General features: G+C 36.2%; 2 protein-coding genes across 2 annotated transcripts; one reads left to right on the top strand and one right to left on the bottom strand.

Annotated features, from left to right (window-relative positions):
- Positions 1-736: 736 nt before the first annotated feature.
- On the top strand, positions 737-3,244 carry LOC127953684 (C-type lectin domain family 19 member A-like). The gene is made up of 5 exons (XM_052552951.1): positions 737-894; positions 1,563-1,740; positions 1,824-1,917; positions 2,379-2,511; positions 2,958-3,244. Exons 1-5 carry the CDS (start codon positions 807-809, stop codon positions 3,032-3,034), a joined length of 570 nt encoding a protein of 189 aa, XP_052408911.1. The 5' UTR covers positions 737-806; the 3' UTR covers positions 3,035-3,244.
- Positions 3,245-5,925: 2,681 nt separating this feature from the next.
- Positions 5,926-21,007, bottom strand: LOC127953651 (synaptotagmin-17-like). Its single transcript, XM_052552897.1, has 8 exons — positions 20,720-21,007; positions 19,299-19,316; positions 18,049-18,197; positions 14,951-15,102; positions 14,254-14,870; positions 12,798-12,918; positions 12,242-12,397; positions 5,926-7,235 (listed from the first exon to the last, which is right to left on the bottom strand). Exons 1-8 carry the CDS (start codon positions 20,732-20,734, stop codon positions 7,039-7,041), a joined length of 1,425 nt encoding a protein of 474 aa, XP_052408857.1. The 5' UTR covers positions 20,735-21,007; the 3' UTR covers positions 5,926-7,038.
- Between the last annotated feature and the right edge of the window lie 925 nt (positions 21,008-21,932).

The following is a 21,932-nucleotide window of genomic DNA, read 5'->3' as shown; positions in this document are numbered from 1 at the left end:
ATTGTTATAATAAAACTGTTATTATATTTAAATTAATATAATATAAGTTCCATTTTGATAAATTCAATGATTAAATTCAATTAAATCTGATGCAGTCTTTTTGAATAGTAAAATAGGTAAGGTGCTTGGCCATACTTTTTTTTGTGAAATGAAAAGGGTTGGTTTGATTTCTTATGTTTTCACAAGAAAACAAAACTCAAAAAAACATTTGTGATCACGACGACTTGCATTCGTTTGTAAAAACAAAAAAACCTTAATGTTATATTCATATATTTTTTAAATGTAATTAATTCCTGTGATGACAAAGCTGAATGAATTCTGTGATGACATCAGCAGCATTTGCTCCAGTCTTCAGTGTCACATGATCATTCAGAAATCATTCATACTGATTTGAAGCTATAGAAAGTTCCAGCATTTATTTGAAACAGACATTTTTATAACAGTATAAATGTCTTAGTTGTTACTTTGATTTATTCAATGCATCCTTCATTTATAAAAAAAATCTTACTGACCCCAAATTATCAAAGGATATTATATGTAGTAAATTGTCCGCCCAGGGAGCATTAGATAATGACACAAAAAAAAAAAAATCAGTTTTAGGCTCTTGGGTTCTCTCTTTCTCCCTTTCTTACACAGTCTGATGTCAGTGTTTTGGACTTGATCAAGTAGGAAGAGTCCAAGAAAAGGGCAGGAGCTGAGAGAGGCTCGCCTCACACACCCTCTACTCTCCCCAAAACTTCACACTGTCCTGCAGCACACATGCTCACAAACATTCACAGACCTCAGTCTCCTCTCTTGCACTAAACATGCTCTGTTGGGAACTGTGTTTAGCCCTACTGATCACCGGCTTCCCAGTGTGGGCTCTGCCTTCAACAAACATCAAGATCACACAAGGTGAGTGCCACCAGAACCGTAGACAAAGATACAGTGCAGACGCAGTTAATATGCTTTAATTTGCTTCTTTACACAGCAAACAGACAGTCTCAAGCTAAACCAGAGATGCATTGCCAAGTTAAAGATGCTTCTGTTTATAATGCAATGTTTTAATCCGTATTTTGCAGACAGTTTGCCCAGTGAATGAGGATAAGACATAAATGCTATACTTGCAATGTTTTATTTATTTACAAGAGCTCAGACTAACAGTGAATCCGTCTTTAAAGGTTAAGTATGACTCAGATGTGAAAGGCAGGAAAAGTTTCCCTGTAACATATTATGCTGGAAAAATAAATTGCCACTAAATAAGTCAATTGTTTTCCTTTAGGAAGCATTTTTCTCACATTTAGCTGTCTTGAGTTATTTTAATGTAATATTTAAATTAGATACTGTAATACTCATGTGTAACCTATAATTGTTTTTGTTGCATAACAGCATTTCTTTAGCTCTTGCACAGTTCAAACTAAATTGAAAGCAGGCTGGTGCTGTGAAAACAAAACAATGAGATTATATTTTGACATCAGCTAAATACTTTCAGATAACGTAATAATATATTTTTGTGTTGTTATGTAAGTGTTTGACCTATTATGTGCTCGTATACTATACCGAACTGCTACCGTTTCCTTTAGCACTGCCCCTGCAGCTGTCAGACTCAAACCAGCCTGTGGCATGTCCGCTCTTCTGGACTGAATTCGAGGGTTACTGTTACCGCTTCTTCCCCTTGAACCGCACCTGGGCTGAGGCAGATCTGTACTGCGCTGAGTTCTCAAACGGACACAAATCTGCCAAACTCACCTCCATCCACAGGTATGACTCCTCACTGACAGTGCTGCCATTGCACATTTTGCTGGACCTTCTATTAAAATACTTTCTCATAACTTCTTTCCTAGCTGGGAGGAAAATGTGTTTGTCTACGATCTCGTGAACAGCCGTGTACCAGGAATTCCAACAGATATTTGGATTGGCCTTCACGATAGAAGACAGGTAAACATCACACAATACGAGATTGATTTTTAATGATTCACTGATGTTTTATTATGTGAAGCAGTCATGATTCCTAGTGACCCATTAAAAACTTTAACAGCTACAGGACTGACATAGCTTGTGTGAGATGTAAAAGTCCAAGCCCAGTATGTAAATCCTCCCACTATTAATCCTATGAATGGAAAATAGAGTTTCTCTGAGTGACGGCTAATCATTTCCAGACAGTGGTGAACCCACACTTTGGTCTAACACCAAGTTGAGGTAGATAGTTTATGGATGATGTTGAAACAAACCCTCAGTTTTGTAAATGGAAAGTTGATCTGAGATCCTGGATCAAATGATCCAGAAAGCACCAAAGCTGTGAACTCATACTTGGCAGGAAGATTTCAGTTATCACTTCAGGGTTAAGGGGCAAGGAGCAAGCAAATGTGACAGTGTTGTTAATCATTGTTTGTGGGTAGGAGGGCACTATGGAGTGGACAGACGGGTCACCCTATGAATACAGTTACTGGGATGGAAATCAACCAGATGATGGCATCCATCGCATCCCTCAGGAGGAGGACTGTGTGGAGATCTGGTACAGACAAAACAGTGGTGAGTTCACAATGTTTTGAATCATATAACAGAAATTAATTTAGATAATTTAGTACAATTAAGATAACAAGTCATTGTCTTTGAAAGAAATATTGTATGCATACCATGAAACTGAAATTTGTATTTAATCAATACAGTAAAAACAATAATATTGTGAAATATTATCACATCTTAAAATAACTCTTTTTCTATTTTAATATGTTTTCAAATGTAATTTAACACTGTAATGGCAATTTTCAGCCATTACTTTACTCTCCAGTGTCATATGATCTTTCAGTAATCATTCTAATAAACTGATTTGCTGCTTGAATAACATATTATTATCAATGTTGAGAACAGTCATGCTGCGAAACAGTTTTGTGGGACCAGTATTATATATATATCCCACTAAATATGTCAGGACATTACGAAATGAAGTAACTGTTGCATCTTTCCATCTTTTGCAGCACTGAGGTCTTGGAATGACAACAATTGTGATAAGGCCTTTCCATTCGTCTGTAAGATTCCTACACTGGAAAACTAACCTCAGAGCTAAGATTGTTTATCCAGTTCTTTATCATCAACACTGACACCCAACATCACTCAATCACAGCATAGCAACAGATGTCTGCTTATCTCCATCTCTCTCCAGCCTGACATGGGCACTTCATTTGCGTTTCTCTCCCCTTCACTCCAATTCCCTGCCCCCACCGTCCTCCTATCACGGTTGAATATATATATATATATATATATATATATATATATATATATATATATATATATATATATATATATATATATATATATATATATATATATATATATATTATTATTATTATTATTATTATTATTTTTTTTTTTTTTGCAGCAATACCATAGAAAAATTATTTCCCTTAATAATTTCCCAAAGAACCTTTCAAGAAGCATTTGTTTCTGTGGCAAACATTTTAATAGTCTAAAGAGAATCTTTAGTGGAATGGAAAGCTTCCATGAATGTTAAATGTTCTTCGTGGAACTATAGAATAATGAACATTTATTTTGAGTGTAGATAGTGAGCTGCAGTATATGGCTAGGCTGAACTAGATGGAACACTGGTTTGAATAATTTTTTTTTTTTTTTTTTTTTTTTTTTAAGGAAAACTGAGGTCCAGTCATCTGGCTATTAATGCTTTGAGACATTACTTCCTTCTTTTCAAATAGGGTACTTCTGCTGGAGACCCTATGATTTTATAAAAAGTCCGAAAATGTCTCTTGTTTTTGATAGAAAGGATATTTTAAATTTCTTGCAGACCTTGAGACAGGAATGTGTGTGTCTGTGAGTCGGTGTCCGTCTGTGCACATTTATCTGTCACTGACCTAGAAGGTGAGATTCTAAACCAGAAAGCATTTAAGCCTCCGTTGACTGCAGAGCTTCAAAAGACAGAAAGAGCTTAACCTCAGCTAGGCAGATGACCTTTTCTGTTTTTCTCTCTAGTTCATGTGCTGTGCCAATTAGTTAACCCCCCCCCCCCACCTCATTCTTATCCACACAACTTATAGCAAGGAATTGAGTATATTACACTTCAAAAGTAATTCAACACTGTCACGAAATATTTAAGTTTAACAATAATAAATAATAATAACATAATTGTCACTAATTATGCTTATTTATTTAGAATATACCTCAATATTTAGAAAACCTTTTATATTATGGGGCTGTTCACGGTGCCTTTCCATTGTTTTTATGCAAATGTGCTAAATGGATATCTTTGACTGCTTGCATTTTCTCATGCATGGCACACTGCTTTAAAAAATCTGTGATGAAATGAATTGTCAACTTTCATTCATGGACATGGACCATAACAATTAATTTATTAAATAAGTTTTCGTTATAAGATTGTAAAGTTTTCATTTCAAAACCTCAGCTTTAATTGCATTTCTGGACGGGAATTTTGTAATAAAATCTGTCTTGAAATATGTCAAGAGGGAAATTCAATTTGTAAATTCCTAAACAAGGTAGTTTTGATGATTATATGCCCTGACCCACATGGACAGTGGGGTTAAGCTGTTCCCCTGTGGCTGAAGAGACCCTCTCGTAAACCTCAGAGTAATTATCTCCCTCTTAAGGCCTGCAGAGGGAACATTTTTACACAAACAAGCCTGGATCTTTTGTGTGTGTGTGTGTGTGTGTGTGTGTGTGAGAGAGAGAGAGAGAGAGAGAGTGAGTGCCATCACTGCAATTGCAAATATTTCAACAGAGGGATATATATATATATATTTTTTTTTACTCATTTTTTTTTTTAAATGATCCAGTGATTTTAGATATTACTGATATCCAAGTTATATAAAATATGAAAGGTATAAGAAGATTCTATAAAAATTCCTTCAATAAAATAAAAAGCATACTAAAACAATGGGAGAAGCCCCGTAATAAACGTCACTTTAATGCATGATGGAACAACCAAAATACACTTTCCTCACTTAATACATTGCAGTCTCTGTGAAAGAGACCTTTAAAGGGATTGTGCTGATCAGAGGTCTGCTTCATTTCTTCTCACAGTTAATAAAGCACTACATGAACAGCATCAGCGGAACAAACTCTCAGACGTTTCAGAGCAGGGAGATGGGGAACAAAACATTTTCCCTCGAAACCAACATCTTTCTATTAGTGAAGTCATTTGAACAGCCTTTTCATTTATTTATCATTTATCTATATTCTTTTTCATCTATATTGCAACATGCTTTGTTCAATTCTCTGTACACAATTTAAATTATAAATATAAACAGATATGTTTTAGAGATAATTATATAGCTATTATTATATGCATTTTTAAAATCTAAATAAATACATGTCTTCACTGGCACAGCTTCATTGTTATTAATATATCTAATCATTTGTAATCATCTACATTAACATTGACAGTGGTGGAAACATACAACTGACCTGAAACAAACACTTATCTCGCACAGGTCACACAGAAGAAAGATTAAGAAGACAGATACAGTAATATTTCTGATTGCACTTTGATTCTATGCTAAGTACATATCCCCCCCACCCCAGACTAGACGTATCTTATTTATGCTTACATGCTTAATAGACTGACGGAGAAAGAGTTGAGACAAAATACGCTCCAAGATGTTGATAATACAGTACATGAACTGAACTTGGCAAAAGCGTGGAGTGAAGGCAACAGCGTAAAGAGAAATGCATGGATCTGCACCTTCTTGGCATGGCATTATATTGCCCAAGCTGTGAAAGCATGTTCACATGTGCAGACACTAACACTAATGCATTTACAAAGTGATAAAAACCTCTACAGAACCCTGAAGAAGCCATATTATTATTTAAAGCTTTTTTTTTGTTTTGTTTTCTTTTTTTGTCAGGAAAATTATCTTCTGAATGATCTATATATATATCTATATATACTTTGTTTTTATAATATTTTTACATAGTATCTCTTATGGTCAGCAAGGCTGCACTTATTTTCTCAAAAATACATTAAAAACAGTAATATTGTGAAATATATTTATAATTAAAGTTTTCTATTTGAATATATTTTAAAATGTTATTTATTCATGTGTTTCAAAGCTGAATTTTCAGTCACATGATCCTTTAGAAATGTCCCCCCGATGAACAATGCACATTTTAAAAGATCAGCATTTAAAAAAATAGAAATAAATGTTTTTTAAGGAACTGAATGCATCCTTGCTGAATAAACATACTAATTTCTTTAAAAAAAGAAGAAGAAGAAGAAAAAAAAAATCCTGACACCAAAATGTTGTGATGTTTGAGAGATGACATGAATAACAAGATACAGAAAAATCAACAACAACAAAAAATAAAAAATCTTTCAAAAATATAAAAATAAAATAATGCATGGCCTTTTAGGGTTTCTGTAGACCTCAGCTGCCATAAGTGCAAACATTTACCAAAGGCACACTCACAAACACAATCAAAGATCAATATGTGCATGAAGAACAGTGATACAGGTCAAAAAAACACAATCAAACCAAGCTTTGGTGTAAAATCGTACTTGAAACATTCAAACCAGGCGATAAAAATGACCAACTGTGTTTCCCACAGATTTCCAACTACTTCAAGAACTGCAATCATATTGAAATCTGAAAAAAGAAACAATATGATTATTAAAACACTGCAGACCAAGCCAGTGGTTAGGTACGGTCTCAACTGCCTGAGCCTCAGCCAGAACGCAGCCGAGGATCAGATGATGATGAGACTATTGAGCTCCCATGTAAGATAGTATCAATGTGATAAAAGAAAACATGGACAGCAGGCTTCTGCTCATCGCCATAAACAGAAAAAACTCTCGGAGGTCTTTTCTACGGTCTTCATCTCCCGTTATAATAATGGTAGGGAGAGTGAACACAGATAACACCAAGACAGAGCCCACTATTCTACAGAGAATAGATCTATTAGTTTATGTTTCATCCCAATAAAAATTATACATAATACACCGGGAAACTGCTAGATGTTAGTGTTTTAAGTGTTAGGTTAAAGTTCTTCTCCACAGATCTCTCTCCCACCTGCAGTGACTGTCCTGTGTCAGTATTATGTGACCTCGAGGGAAGCCGGAGAGACGCGGTCACATTCGGCACGGGAGCGCAGGCTGTGCCACTGTTCCACCGGGGTGCGCTGAGAGCCCAGGAGCCGGCGCCAATGGGTGGTTTCTGGCGGGCCGCTGGAGAACTGGCCGATGACAATGCGACCAACAAAATCATTGCTGCTCTTCATGTTATGCCCATAAACTAAGAAGAAAAACATAAATATCAATGTTAAAACCAGACAGTCTGTTATCATCAGAGCTGATTTATAGATGAATTAAAGTCATTCCATAATTGATGATCTTTACACAATTATTGAACCAAACTGAATCAACAATGAGCTGATTTCAGCTGTCTTTTTAGAGCTGCTTTAAAGCAGAGTTGAATTAGGTTTGCATTACTGAATCATGATTCTTCTGTTTGTTACTGTAAAGCTGCTTTAAAACTGTAATGTATAAATAAAGTTAATAAAAAACTTTTTATTAGCAATGATGGTTGCTTGCAGTTTCAATATTATGAATTGTAAATTAATTACGCTTTTCCCTCTCTATTCACTATTTTAAGACCACTTTTACATAGGAAAAAAAGGCCATAAAAAAAAAAAAAACTTGAAATAAACTGAAATATGATATTTAAAATTATTAAAAAATGTTAAAATAATTAAAATGATATTAAGTAAACACTAAAATAAAAACTATATATATATATATATATATATATATATATATATATATATATATATATATATATATATATATATATATATGACAAAACACAATTCTTAAAACTTTAACTAAAATATAAATATAGTATACAAAAATAAAATTGAATTCAAAGTATTAACAAAAACTGTAAGAGGAAATCAATCATACAACAATAATAGTAACACAAATGTGTCCTCTCTTTTCTTTGTCTCAATATTCATGTCAATCTGTTTTTCTCTGCCTCAGTCCAATTCTGTTAATGGAGTCAGGTCAGAGTATGAGGCCTTGTTAATTTCATCATTGCTCATAAACAAGATCTGTGATTTTCCCCTCTTTCCTGTAACTGGCGGTGGAGTGCTGGGAAAATAGCAGGAAGCACAAATAATATTGTCACAAAGCCCAGAGGTGGCAGTCAATGATGCAGCCGCACTCCAGACAAGGATCTCGCAGCATCACGACTTCAGCTGCAGACCAGAGCTGGTGATACGCCGTCAACAAGCAACATCAGCTCTCCACAAGCCGTTTATCCTACTGCATGCCAAGGACTCCTTCACCCTGCTGTGGCTAAAGTTTACAGCTAAAGCTGTTATTACTGCCTACAGGAGCGAGAGCAGTATTTATCTCAGCCTCTCCTTTCCTCATCACTATAGGAACTCAAAGTGTGTGTTAAACCACATAAAGAGGAAGGGAGACACTCCTATTTATAGTGGAGAACTGCTTTGAGAACCTTCAGACTGGATCAGCAGATGTTCTTTTGAGAGACAAAAATGTGAATATGTGTAATGTGAAGAACATCACATTTCACATAGTCTAATAATGTGTGCATACCAGTGGCATAGCAAGTCAGCCTCGGGGCCCACATGCAAAAAAATAAAAATAAAATAAAAATCGTATGGCCTGCCAAATGTTATAGGTTAAAGTGGGGTCAAATTCCGTTAACTTCACTTATTGTTGTCTTTTCTGTGGTAAATAACATGCTGTGACAATTCACAAGATGTTTTATTAAAGGTATAAATGCTTGAAAATAATATTTCATGTTTCCAAGTCCATTCATTATTTGTAGCATAACAGCCCCCAATAATTAAATTAACCATGGTTTAATTGTAGTAAAAGTGTAGTAACCTGTCACATTCCATGGCTTTTCGGTGAATTGATTAACCACAGATTTACTTCAAATACCATGGTTAACTAATGGTTAGTAATTAAAAATTTGTTCCCTCATTTTAATCAAAAGCCCTCACTTGGCGGTCCCCTAATTTGCCCGGGCTCATATGCACCTGCATACCCTACATCCCCTTATGCCTCTGATGCACACCAAAAGTGAAGCGGATATTCAAATCACATTATTGCTTTAGATTACTCATCCTGAGAGTAATGTAGAGCGATAACACAATACATTTTTTGAGTCATTTGCTCAAATGAAAAAACATTGCATAATGCTCTTCTCCATTTTCTGATCTAGCCGGTTGGTCAAACTGGAAGTGTCAATAAGGACGTGTCATGCGAATTTGGAGCCTCAATCGGAAGTTGAAAAATTTCATTGCAAAAAATAATGCAATTTATGATACTTTTATGATGTGCTTTTGCCAGTGTTATTTAGTGTCACTGAGATACTAATGCAGTGTTTATTAATATTTTGAATATGATTTTCTTTTTATATTTTCTAATTTTACTTTTAGTTCAAGTTTTAGTAATTTTGTTGCACGTTTTCATCATTATAATTTTTTAGCCTTTATAGCTTTTAATATGTTTTTCAGTTTTAGTTATTTTAGATTTTAGAACATCAGGTTAATCTAACTGAAACTGAGAAATTCGTCCAATTAGCTTAATAAAGTTTTGTTTTTTTAAGATATGGTTTGTTTCAGGTAGCATTTATTTTATTTTGCATAATGAGAGAGCAATTTTATGCTTTTATTTTTCAGTAACTACAATAACCCTGGCTTTGCATCCTATTTTAAGTTTTAAAAAAACCCAGACCCCCTTCAATGTAACTGCACAGAAATGAGCAATCAGCATGCCATCCAAAAATTTATCGAAAGTCAAACGTGTTTGGAAAAACATGAGGGTGAATAAACGACGGCAGAATATTCATGTTTGACTTTTTCTCTTGACTATTTCTGTCCAGCAGGAAAAAATTCAAATAATCTCACTAATCTCATCCGATATTAAACTTTCTTCTATGTATAACCATACAACTCAAATAAAAGAGTTTGTTAAATCATATTCATCTGTCTTCATGCATTGCAAAATCCATGTCAGTTGGAAGACATCACGAGCTGGAAGCAGAGGAACAGGCGTGGTGTGTGTTTGGTGCAGACCCATGCACTGCACTGTTGAGCTGATCACATCACCGGTCCTGAGAGAACTGTGCTGCTTGGGGCCCTTCATACTTGATAAAACCACAACTGTGATGAGGTACAGATCATTCCTGCTGCTTTAGAATGACAAACACTGAGGCAAAGGCATCAAGGGTTATCTCATAATGCAAGAACGTCTCCTACTCCAAAAGCACAATCATGTTTCAAAGGAAGCGCATTTGAAAAGTTCAGTTAAGGGAAATCTCCAGCTCAAAACATAACCAACATGAATTATGCTGGGATGCTGACCTAAACTTTATTCTAAAACACTGAATCTTAGTATTATATAAAAAAAGAATAATAAAACAAAATAAAATACAAATTATGAATGTAGTGTTCATATTATTGTAGTTATTGTTACTATTATAATTGTATTTTTATTCTTATAATTTTAAGTAAACTAATATCTGATTACTTGATTTAAAGTTGTAATTAGTTGTAATAATAATAATGATATTAATAATAAAGTCTACATTTATTAATTTAGGGTAATATTATTAAAAATAAAACAAACATGCAGTTTTTAAATAATGTGATCAGATATTACGCTAGTGAGCATTCTAATAATAAATCTATATTATTAGTTATATAATTATTTTATTAAAAAATATATGTAATAACAATTAATATACTACTACTACTAAAATGTTATTTTGCTGTTACAAACGAATAATACATTGTTATTATTAGAATGTTAACTAAAGTAATATAACATTACATTATTTAAAAAAAAACACTGGATATTTGTGTTATGTTTTAATAATATTACTTATTACAATAAAACAATAATTAATGTAGTCTTTATTATTTATTTATTTTCTATTATTAGAAAGGTAACTAAACTAAAATCTAATTACGTAAGTCTACGACACTGAATGTTTGTACTATATGCATTATACTCAGGCAAATACATTTATGCTGCTTGGGTACTTTAATAAAAAGTCTGTGTAAACACATTAGAAAATAAACAAACCACTAGTCAAAGCACTCCACCTTTGATTATGGGCACAATTTTGACCCCTTCCAATGTGCATGTTGGGATTCATGTTAAACAGAGCCAGAAGATCTGTTTCCACTCACTGCTTATGGACATTACACTATCATTAAATTCCCATTACCTGCTCTGTCAGCGGGATCCTTCAGTTAAAGTGATACTTGTGAAAAATGACACTAGGAATTGCAAAGAAATAAAACTATGCGCTAAAGAAGAGAAAGGGATACAAAGAGAGAGAGAGAGAGTCTCATCAAACAGACCAGGAGTGAGAGACAGAGGCCAAGCAGGGCTTTGTAGTCTGAAACATCAGAGAGAAGCAGTGGGCAGGCAGCCCTGGATGCTACGACTTTAGCATGAGATACACCTGTCTGTAAACATCACTGTTGACTTAGCACTGATTAAACCTGAGTAAACCAGCATTAACTACACGTTGGGCTGGACTTACTGCTCTGTACTGTCTCAAATGGCAGGTTATGAGCGCAGGCCATGCACCATCAGCCCTGTGCAATCACAGTGCATGGCTGCACCTGGGTGACGAGAGCAAATATTAAATGTCAGTGTGTACCAGTGCATGCAATCTCTGCATGGGCAACTGTCCGGGTCAGCTTGTGACTGGCAGCATCTGTGATTGAATAAATCCTATTGGAATTTAGATGAACCTTAATGAGGTGCCCCATGGCAGCCCTGGGTCACAAGCTAGATTACACTAATTGTGAGGAATTGCTACATGTCACCTGGGTAAAAACTGGCATGCTCTACCCTGGAGATGTGGCTTTTCACCTTTAGGTATCCAACAAGACAATTTCAACTGTTAAGAATAGGCTGATGTTTAGTGTCATTAAATAATCAAGAATAGTATCACACTAAATAGCTTTCAAAAGTTATGGGGTTGGTATGATTTAAAATCAAAAAAATGTTTTTAGAGAAGTCTTTTATGCTCACCATGGCTACATTTATTTGAGAAAAAATACAGTACAAACTTATTGTGAAATATTATTACAAATGAACTGTTTTTTTTATTTTAATATATTTTTAAAAATGTAATTTTTAGTTACTCGAGGCTTCATTATCATGTGATACTTCAGCAATAATTATAATATGCTGCTCAAGAAATGTCTTTTTTATCATCGATGTTGAAAAGACTTGTAACAATACCTGTGAACACAAGACTGACTTCACACAGTTCCTCTTGAGGTACACGGAAGCTAAAGGACTCGTTGTAGCAGGGGTCGATGGTGCCCCTCATACAGGACGTTTTCTTAGTCTTCATCAACTTAAGGCCTGTCACCAACTGCACCTTAACAAAAGGATCTGGATACAGAGAAGAAACAGCTGGGTTGAAGTTAACATGAGTTTTTGTAATGTAGCAGATATCTCAGGGAAACAGGATACTCCGTGGGGGGAAATCTGGGCAGGGCTGGATTTTATCCATTAGGAACTAATTAGGTTACATACCAAAATGGAGCAAGACCAATAGCGAATTAGCTAAAACAAAGATTAAATATTTGACTTTTGGTTAACTTTATCACATGGGGTGTGTGGCCAAAGTGATGTCAGCATAAAAGGAAAGTTTTCTCAGAGACAAAGCAAGTTATTCCATCACTATACTTTGACAATACTTGCATAGATTTCTCTAGTCACTGAAGCTCTGGTATATTTCCTCTGACATTGAAGAGAGTTGAACGTGGAAAACACACTCAAATGCATTTACCTGAGCCTTGGCACATGTCCGTCTGCAGCAGCTGCTTTGCTCGGATGATGTCCACATTTAACCTGCCAGCACTGGGCAGGTAGTTTAAGGACAGAAGAAGCTCACCAAGCTCAACCTCATTCTGAAAAACAGATAGAGAAATCAGTTTCTTGATAATGATGTCAGGAAATTAACACTTTCTGCATCTTTTTAAGTGTCAAAGATTGCAACTAAAGCTCAACAATGAGAACATTTCAGCATGAAAAAGTATCTGGTTTTGTCTAATATTAATAATATAATTTGGAACAGACAAATACACTCCCATTGAAATGTTTGGGGTCATTTCTTTTTGTTGTTGTTGTATTTATTATAATTTTTTTATTAACTGAGTGCTTTTATTTAGCAATGATTTAGCAATGATTCATTAAATTAAAAGGGTCAGTAAAAACGTTCATAGTGTTACAAAACATTCCTATTTCTAATAAACGCTGTTCTTTTGAACTTTCTAGTCTTCAAAGAATCCTGAAAGAAATCGTTAAATTGATTACAAAAATATTAAGCAACTGTTTTTAATTGATAATAATAAGAAATGTTTCTTGAGCAGTAAATCACAAGTTTTCAAGTTTTTGGACCACAAAAGCAGTCATAAGGGTCTTTTTATATTGTAATTTACACATCATCTGAAAGCTGAATAAATAAGCTTTCCATGTACGTATGGTTTGTTTTATGATAGGACAATATTTGGCTGAGATACAACTTTTAGAAAATCTGGAATCTGAGGGTGCAAAAAATATATAAATATTGAGAAAATCTCCTTTAAAGTTGCACAAATGAAGTCCTTATTAACAATGCATATTAATAATCAAAAAATAAGTTTCGATATATTTACAGTAGGAATTTTACAAACTATCTTCATTTAACATGATCTTAATATCTTAATGATTTTTGGCATTTGAAAAAAAAAAATCTATATTTTTGACCCATTCAATGTACTGTTGGCTATTGCTACAAATATATGCTACTTATGACTGCCTCTGTGGTCCAGGGTCACAAATTACATTTGAAAATATATAAATAGAAAACAGTCATTTTAAATTGCAATAATATTTCACAATATTACTGTTTTTACTGTATTTGTGATCAAATAAACACAGCCTTTGTGGGCAGAAGAGACTGAACAGAAAAAAAAAATCATATTGACCTCCACGATTTGAACAATATTGTAGGTTAATATGTAGCTGAGCATGACTGTGCATTTAATAACACATCCTAAACAGAGCTAGGGCAAGAAATATTAAGGAGTACTGTGGTGTGCATACTTATAAGGCAGGACATTCTGAAGTATGGCTACAATGATTTCACATTTTACCAAATTACCTCATTTAATTCTTTGTGACCTAACTTCTCAGTTATTGAGCAGGCACCACACCTACATTGACTGAAAAAGAAATAATGTGACTCGGGCGAGAGGTAATACCTGAGAGCTGGGCACCAGGGCCTTCCACCAGTGTCCTCCCTTCACTAGATCAACCTCACTAAGAGGAAGAGACACTTTCCCGATGACGCAGTGGCGTGAAAACTTGTCAAAGTCCACCACGGAGAGCAGTAGGGTGCGTCTCTGTGCCTCCAGGAAGGGGACCTCAAAAGTGAAGCGCTCTTCAAAAACCGGGTTCTGGGTCTTGCGTTTAACGCCGGTCTGCCTGGAGTTCTTGTGGTCGGGCAGTAGGCTCATCTTCACGTAGGGGTTGGAGCGGGCCATGTCTTGGCGAGCACCATCGCATGTTACGGGAGGGGGCAGGTCCCGGGCCTCGATGACTCGCACGATGAGGTGAGCGTTGATGAGGTCGTACTGTGTGCTGAAGTGCAGCATGCCCAGTTGGTAGCGCCCCTGGATCTCCTCATCCGTCAGAGAGTCAACATCATCACTGCAGGAGTCTAGAGAATACAGACGGGGCTCCAGTTTGTGGAAGTAGTCATCTGGCGGTGTCGGGGGCTTACGCAGGGGCTGCACCACTTCCTTCCGGGGTCCCATGGCCCAAAATTCAATCGGCTTTACATCCACCATGGGGGAGCTTGGCCGTCGGGCATTCAGACCTGCAAAATGGGAGAGCCATTAGGTGAAATTCAAGCAGTCTTTCTATTCTGTATAAACTGAGAGTTGAGTCTAGACTCACTGGAGAGCTGGCCTGCCAGGGTGAATGTGGATCGGGACGTTTCTGAGGAGGGCAGCCTGCAGTTTGTACTGGGGTCAGTTTGAGTAGGTGAAGCGTGGTTCTCGGCCACGGTGTGAGAATCTGTGTCTTTCTCCTCATTGCATTCATTGACACTGGAAAATATGAGTTTGTTAAGCCTTCATAGTAGCACTGACACATATGTTAACATTTATATTATTATTTGTTCAAACATTTTGGGTATGAGTGTTTTTAAAAGATGATTCTTATGTTTGCCAAGGCTGCATTTATCTAACCAGAAATACTGTAAAAACAAATTGTGAAATTACTACTATTTACTATTTAATATATAGAAATAATTATTCCTATGACGGTTGAGCTGAATTGTCATTATACCATTTTTCAGTGTCACATGATCCTTCAGAAATCATTTCAAAACGTTTCCTTTTATTATCAATGTTAAAAACAGTTGTGCATAATCTGCATAATTTTTTTTTTAAGGATTGTTTGATATATAGAACAGCGTTGAGTTTGTACATTCCAGACTTTGTACAAGTCCATCTCAAGTTGAGGTCAAGACCATATTTTTATGATTAGTCAACACCAGCTCATTTGAGACTTCAGGTCGAGTCCAAATGTTTCTAAAAAAATAAAGATTTGAACTCAGATTTCAGTCTACCAAACGGGAATAGAAAGTTGAAAAGAACAGAATTGATTTGAAATAGAAATATTTAGTTACAACAACTGTATTTTTAACTGTAATTTTTAACCAATTCAATGCATCCTCTCTAAAAAAAATAAAATAAATAAATCAAATAAAATCTTAGTGACCCCAAACTGCTGCAAATATACCACATTTGGAAGGCGGAACAAACTTCTGCATAGCAAAACTATTAATTCATACACTGCTAAAATATGACAAGAAGCAGGGTTTCTTGACCAACATGGCCTGATAATAAATAAAAGCAGACAAATAAATCATAGTCTATACTGTAGGCTAAAACATAGAACCATTTGACATGAACTGAAAAACAACAGTAAAAAACATCTTACGATCCAGCACTCAGATCTGCTGTGCAGATCTGACTCTGTGACTGAATCCACTTCTTAATGAATGTGCAATCACATTATTGCCCAATATTCTGTAATATTTGTTGCAACATCCTGTTCAAATCTGATTGTTTTCCATGCAACCACAGAGGTAAATATTCTGCGCGGGATATCTTTGTGCAGGCCTGATCCGAGTCATCCCTTGGGGATCATCAAGGACCCTTTGTGTCCATGACTACAGCGCAGTGGGAGATAGTTGTCATAGCTACGGACGATTCTAAAGCAAATGGCCTTAGGAGTGATCCGAGGCAACGAGAGTGGCCGGACTTATAGAGTGAGGGATATGTCATGACTGTACAATCACAGTCTGGAAGAACATGTTCTGTTCTGTTAAACATGCAGCCCTTGCATCTCCAATATGTTATGAAATGAACACTATGGTTGCATTGTTACTGGAAGCTCATAATCAAAAGTCTTGCAACTAATCTAGCCATTTGGTCCCTGGTTTTGGTTTTAAACAAGCATTCAATTCCCACCCAGCATGATCTCAGTCAAACCAGCACAAGTCATTAGTCTCTGGTGACCACATCGACTCCAGTCTTTAAACAAGTGCGAATGACATTTCACAACAGGAAACTGCTGATGGTTGATTATGAATATTGCAAAATGGAAAAACAGACATCTATGGACACCTTGGTTTAGTCCTGGTAAAAGTCATTGAATGATGTCATTAAAAGGATGCTTAAAAAAAGAAAAGAAAAGCTTGACAGCCTGTGGTGACTGCTTGCATTCAAATAACAAATTATCCCTGCTAATATATGAATCACGTCTCCATTTAAATCATATTACCCTTGCTTTTCCTGCATGGGAACACAAATAGCTCCACACCCCAGCCATTAAGAGCTTGAGTAACAGAGAATAGAAACACAGTTTCCTAGAACGTCTCAGGAAAGCCATCTGTGGCATCAATACTACTTCCATTAGCCTGCAAAACCAATGACTAAAACTAGAGATACATAATTTACCACTTTGCCAACAGTAATTAAAATTTTAAGTATTCGAAGAAGCTTACACTCAGTAGGCGTACATATATATATATATATATATGTATATATATATATATGGAGAGAGAGAGAGAGAGAGAGAGATGTAATATACAATATGCTCCACAACACTTGTTTTTAAGTAAAGAATATCAGCTGAGATCTTCATTAATTCATTAACTGATCATAAATCCAAAGCTATGATATCTGTTCACTTTGGATTGAAAATACAAAACAACCATTTTAATTTTTGAGATAATATCTGGAGTACCACATGCTGAATTAAACACAAAATGTCAATGTGACTCTACTGTAATATTCCACTTTTGGCATAGAATACTTCTGCATGCATACTGATACTGAACATTCACTTTCTTCATTTATTATTTAATTGGAATGTCATCTTCTTTTTTTTCTTCTTTTTTTTTTACACAAAAAGTGAATGAAAATGCAACCTAAATGTACTTATTAATTTGCATTAAATTGTTCAAAAGTGATAAAGATATTTATAGTGTTACAAAATATTAATATTTTGAATTATGCTTCTTTTGAACTTTTTTCATGTTCTACATTCATGTGACACTGATGATTTGCCATCACAGGAATAGTTTACATTTTAAAATACATTACAATACACTGCTTTTTCAATCAATGAAATGCAGTGAAGCACAAGAGGCTTAAAATATTACCAACCCTAAACCTGTATAGTATATTGTATAGTATAGCATAGTCATAAAAAATAGTTCATACTGTGAATTATTCAATAAGCAGGAGGCTAGTATTACATGCCAAACATAACCAGAACGCACCATCCATCATCAACAATGTGATTTTGACAAATGATACCTTTGGGGTTGTCTTGAGACACTGTGTATTCAATCTCAGTCTGTCTCAATTTGAGCCAGACTGTAATGATGAGAGAGTAGACAGATGAGATGAATGATAAATAGTTCTGGCTTATTTGTGGAGTGTGAGCATTGTTTGTGGGTTGTACGGGTGTGTACTCACAGCCATGATGGAGTCTGAGCTGGAAAAGGCCCCAGAATCTCCACCTCCTCATCAGTGGGCTGACAGCAGCTGCACTCCCAGCACCACTGCCAACAGGAGCGGCACGACCAGCGACACAACAGGAAGTCAGACAGTCTGGAGAGAAGACCCTGAGAACAAGACCACAGAGGGACACAAAGACGACTGACTGACCTGCACCAGATGCAGACTATACATATGGTGATAGAAATGGTAATGAATGATCTGTGCTTTTTTGTAATTCTCTACTCAACTGCAGCTTGAAGCCAAAAAGTCTAAATGTAGCACAAGCCCCAGAGAGATTCTTACATCTTTAGTGAGACTATTCTAGAGGGACTTTGAAGTAAACTAAACAAGTCAGTGCTGATACACCGAAAATCTATGATTTAATTAGATATATACACCACCAAATATTTTTTTTTTAGGAAAATAATACTTTTATTCGGCATGGATGCATTAAACTGATTAAAAGTTGTACAAAAGATTCCTCTTTCAAAAATAACTTGCTGTTCAGCAAAGAGTCCTGAAAAAATGCCTCACAGTTCAATAAAAATCTAAAGCAGTGTTTTCAACGAGGTTGAGCAGCAAGTAAGTATATCAGTGTGATTTCTGAAGGATCATGTGACACTGAAGACTGGAGTAATTATTCTGAAAAGTCATCTCTGTCATTACAGAATATATTACATTAGTTACAATATTTCACAATAATAATGTTTTAATGTATTTTTGATCAAATAAATGCAACCTTTGTGAGCATAAGTGACTTCTTTCAAAAACATATGCAAAAAAAAAAAAAAAAGGAAAACAATTTTGAACAGTAATGCAAACACAATTTTCTTTCCCATGGTGATATGTTTTCAAATAAAACAGGAAGTTGGGCGGGACAAGCATGCTTTAGTCACTCAGTGTGACCGTTATTAGCTAGACCAGAACTGAGGCCAGATGTTTAGATAGAGGTCCTTTATGAAAGACATATTAGTCCTTTTACAACACAGCTTGCTTTCTTTGATTTAGACTGACTGACTCCAAAGAGGCAGAAGAACACAAAGTTGGTTGAATAATGAATGACTTGAAACAGGATGCTGATGATGAAAAATACAAATTCAGCTCAAAGGGAAAAGGTCGATACAACTCTGATTTTGTAAACACAACCCCCCCCCCCCCACCAAAACTGCATTAATGAACAGATACGATCTAACAGGAGATTGAATTAATACATTTTCTGTCCATACCTCATTGATGGGTTCCAGCTGGTGGAGTGCAGCAGAGGGTCGAGGTCACGTCCAGGAAAGACAAAACAATATTTAGTGAGTGAGCAGGTGTCTTTACTGATCTTTCACTTTTGTGTACTCATATAAAAAATACAACATTTTAATAATTAGCGTCAATGAAACCTGTTAGAAATCTTCTGCATAATTTCATTTTAAAAAGAATAATATTAAACTTTTTTTTTTTTCTCGTGCTAATGTTTCTAAGACATACAATAAAGTTCAAATGTTTGGGGGTGAGTAAAATCTTTTTTTTTTTTAAATATATAAAATTATAAAAGTTATTTGAAATTGTAATTTTACTGTATTTATTTTTTCCTGAAATAAATGCAGCCTTGATGAGCGTATGAGACCTCTTTAAAAAACATTAAACATTTTACCCCCCCCCCCCCCCAACCTTTTAACAGTAATATATGCTGCTAAGTCACATGCTAACTGTTCTGTAAATAAAAAAGAATAGTTATAGAAATAGCCACCACCACTGGTCAGATTCTACAGGACAGGGTCCAAAACACAGAGAATTTTATAAGAGCAACACATCTGACTCATCCCCCGACCGTCCAGTTATTTACCCCTTCCTCTCAACACTTGTGAACATCTACAGGTGGATTTCTCTCCAGTCCCCCACTCCCTGCTCCAGCTCTCTCTCTCTCTCTCTCTCTCTCTCTCGCTCCTCATCAGCAGCCCAGTGTTGTCTAAGCAATTAGCTGTGGCTGTAACCATGGCAACAGTGATACGAGCCCCTGGCGCTCCGCACCTTGCTGCCGCTGGCTCAGGCACAGATGACTCAATAGGGTCACAGAGATGAAGGGGGGCGACTGTCCCTACAGGTCCCACTGGTCCAGCAACTGCTCTTCCCATACCATGAATCACAACACAGCGTTCAGACACACAAATACACCACAACAGAGCTTAAACGTCAAAAACAAACTGCATGCACACTGTAGACAAAAATACAAATAAATGAGTGAGTCTGTCTGAATGTCTGTTGTCGTTGAAAATATTAGTTTTAGATTTACTCATTAGCCTTAAATGAGATTTGCTAATTCTGTTAAAAGACTCTGTAAATCTGTACAATATCCTGGACACCACAGAAATCAGTGGCCATTTCTTTTTGAACTCACGTAGAACAGTTTCCACAGACCTAGTTTGAATATGAAATCATCTCATCCTTAAATTTCATAAATAATAAGACATTAAAGTGAATAAATACACACAAATAATACAAATACAGCTGAAACGGTTTTAGGCCTTGACCGGAAACAATCATGACAAGAAAGATTCAGAATCAGATTAAGGACAAATGTCAGAAAGAAGACAAATCTGCAGATGAGAAGTGTAATCCAGAAAGATCCGGATGGGACAGAGTGTGTGATGGGACTCACCTGTGTGTACGCCATCCTCCTCTTACTCTCGCCTCACTGTCTCACTTCCCATCCAGAGCAACATGCCACTCTCTGGATCCAGGTTTACTCAACAAAAGAGAGAGAGAGAGAGAGAGAGAGAGAGAGAGAGAGAATCTGTAGATGTGAATCGAGTAATGAATTCAGGTCTCTGTGGACTTGGTTCCTCCATCCGTCCTTACTTCAGGAGTGATGATGAGCCGAAATCAAAACAACAAACAAACCCCCTCTCCCTCTCTATCAGCCGATCTCTCTATCTATCTCCTCTTCCTCCCCATCATCTTCAATCCCACCCACCCAGACACTCCTAATCTCCCTCTCTTAGTCCCCTCGAATGACACACAAGACAGCCAGCTCTCTCTCCTCTCCTCTCCTCTCCCTGGAGAGAGCAGAGCCCTCCTCCCCTCTTTCCCCCTCCTGCCCCGTGCTTCTTTCAAAAACCAGTGACTCATCCAGGTTTGCAGAAGCACTGATGGATATCAAATCTGTTATGTGCATCCCTCCCCGCCTCCTCCAGTCTGTTTTTACAGCACCTCGCAGGCTGCAAACACTTGTTGTTCCCTTCACGGCGGAGCGAGTGGAGAGGCTGATGGTGAAAGCTGGGGTCTGTGTGGCCACCTGCTGCTGCTCTGACTGAGGTACGCTGACGTGCTGCTGGCTTTAAAACCTGGTTGTGTTCGGAGAGCCTGTGACTTGTGTTATCTGTATATGACAGGATGGTCATTTGTGGTGCAGCATTGTAACCTGAGTGGCTAGATCACAAGGAACTTTAAGTTTCCTTGGAAACGGCAGGAGCACATGACCTGTTGCTGAAAGGCCTCGCTCACTAGACGTGTGGAGCACGTCAGGTTAGGAAGCCAAAAATTTCACAGAGTGTTGGACTGAACTACAGCGGCTATAAAACATACACTACACTTCAAAAGTTTTTTTTTATTATTTATAAATTAATAGCTTTATACAGTTAGGAAACAAAATATTTATTTTACAAATAAATGCTATTTTAAGCTTTTGAGCAATCTATTCACCAAAGAATTTGAATTTAATGTTTTAAAAAAAAAAAAAAAGAAGGACAATTTGGTTTTACTCATTCATGATCAAATAAATGCTGCCTTTGTGAGCAAAAGAGACAAAAATTCTAGTTCATACATTTGGTACACAAATAAATGTGCATGGAACAGATTAATTATTTACAAAC

The sequence above is a fragment of the Carassius gibelio genome, chromosome B3, assembly GCF_023724105.1.
Source record: "Carassius gibelio isolate Cgi1373 ecotype wild population from Czech Republic chromosome B3, carGib1.2-hapl.c, whole genome shotgun sequence".
NCBI classification, from domain to species: domain Eukaryota; kingdom Metazoa; phylum Chordata; class Actinopteri; order Cypriniformes; family Cyprinidae; genus Carassius; species Carassius gibelio.
This window is presented reverse-complemented; position numbering and strand designations above follow the sequence as displayed.

Excerpts from the sequence above, each read along its gene's own strand:
- LOC127953684 (XM_052552951.1), top strand. The coding sequence starts at position 807 with ATGCTCTGTTGGGAACTGTGTTTAGCCCTACTGATCACCGGCTTCCCA. Across the intron at positions 895-1,562 it reads AAACATCAAGATCACACAAG|CACTGCCCCTGCAGCTGTCA; the intron begins GTGAGTGCCACC and ends CGTTTCCTTTAG. Across the intron at positions 1,741-1,823 it reads AAACTCACCTCCATCCACAG|CTGGGAGGAAAATGTGTTTG; the intron begins GTATGACTCCTC and ends CTTCTTTCCTAG.
- LOC127953651 (XM_052552897.1), bottom strand. Across the intron at positions 15,103-18,048 it reads GCTCAGACTCCATCATGGCT|TGTCAATGAATGCAATGAGG; the intron begins GTGAGTACACAC and ends CATATTTTCCAG. Across the intron at positions 14,871-14,950 it reads CCTGGCAGGCCAGCTCTCCA|GTCTGAATGCCCGACGGCCA; the intron begins GTGAGTCTAGAC and ends CCCATTTTGCAG.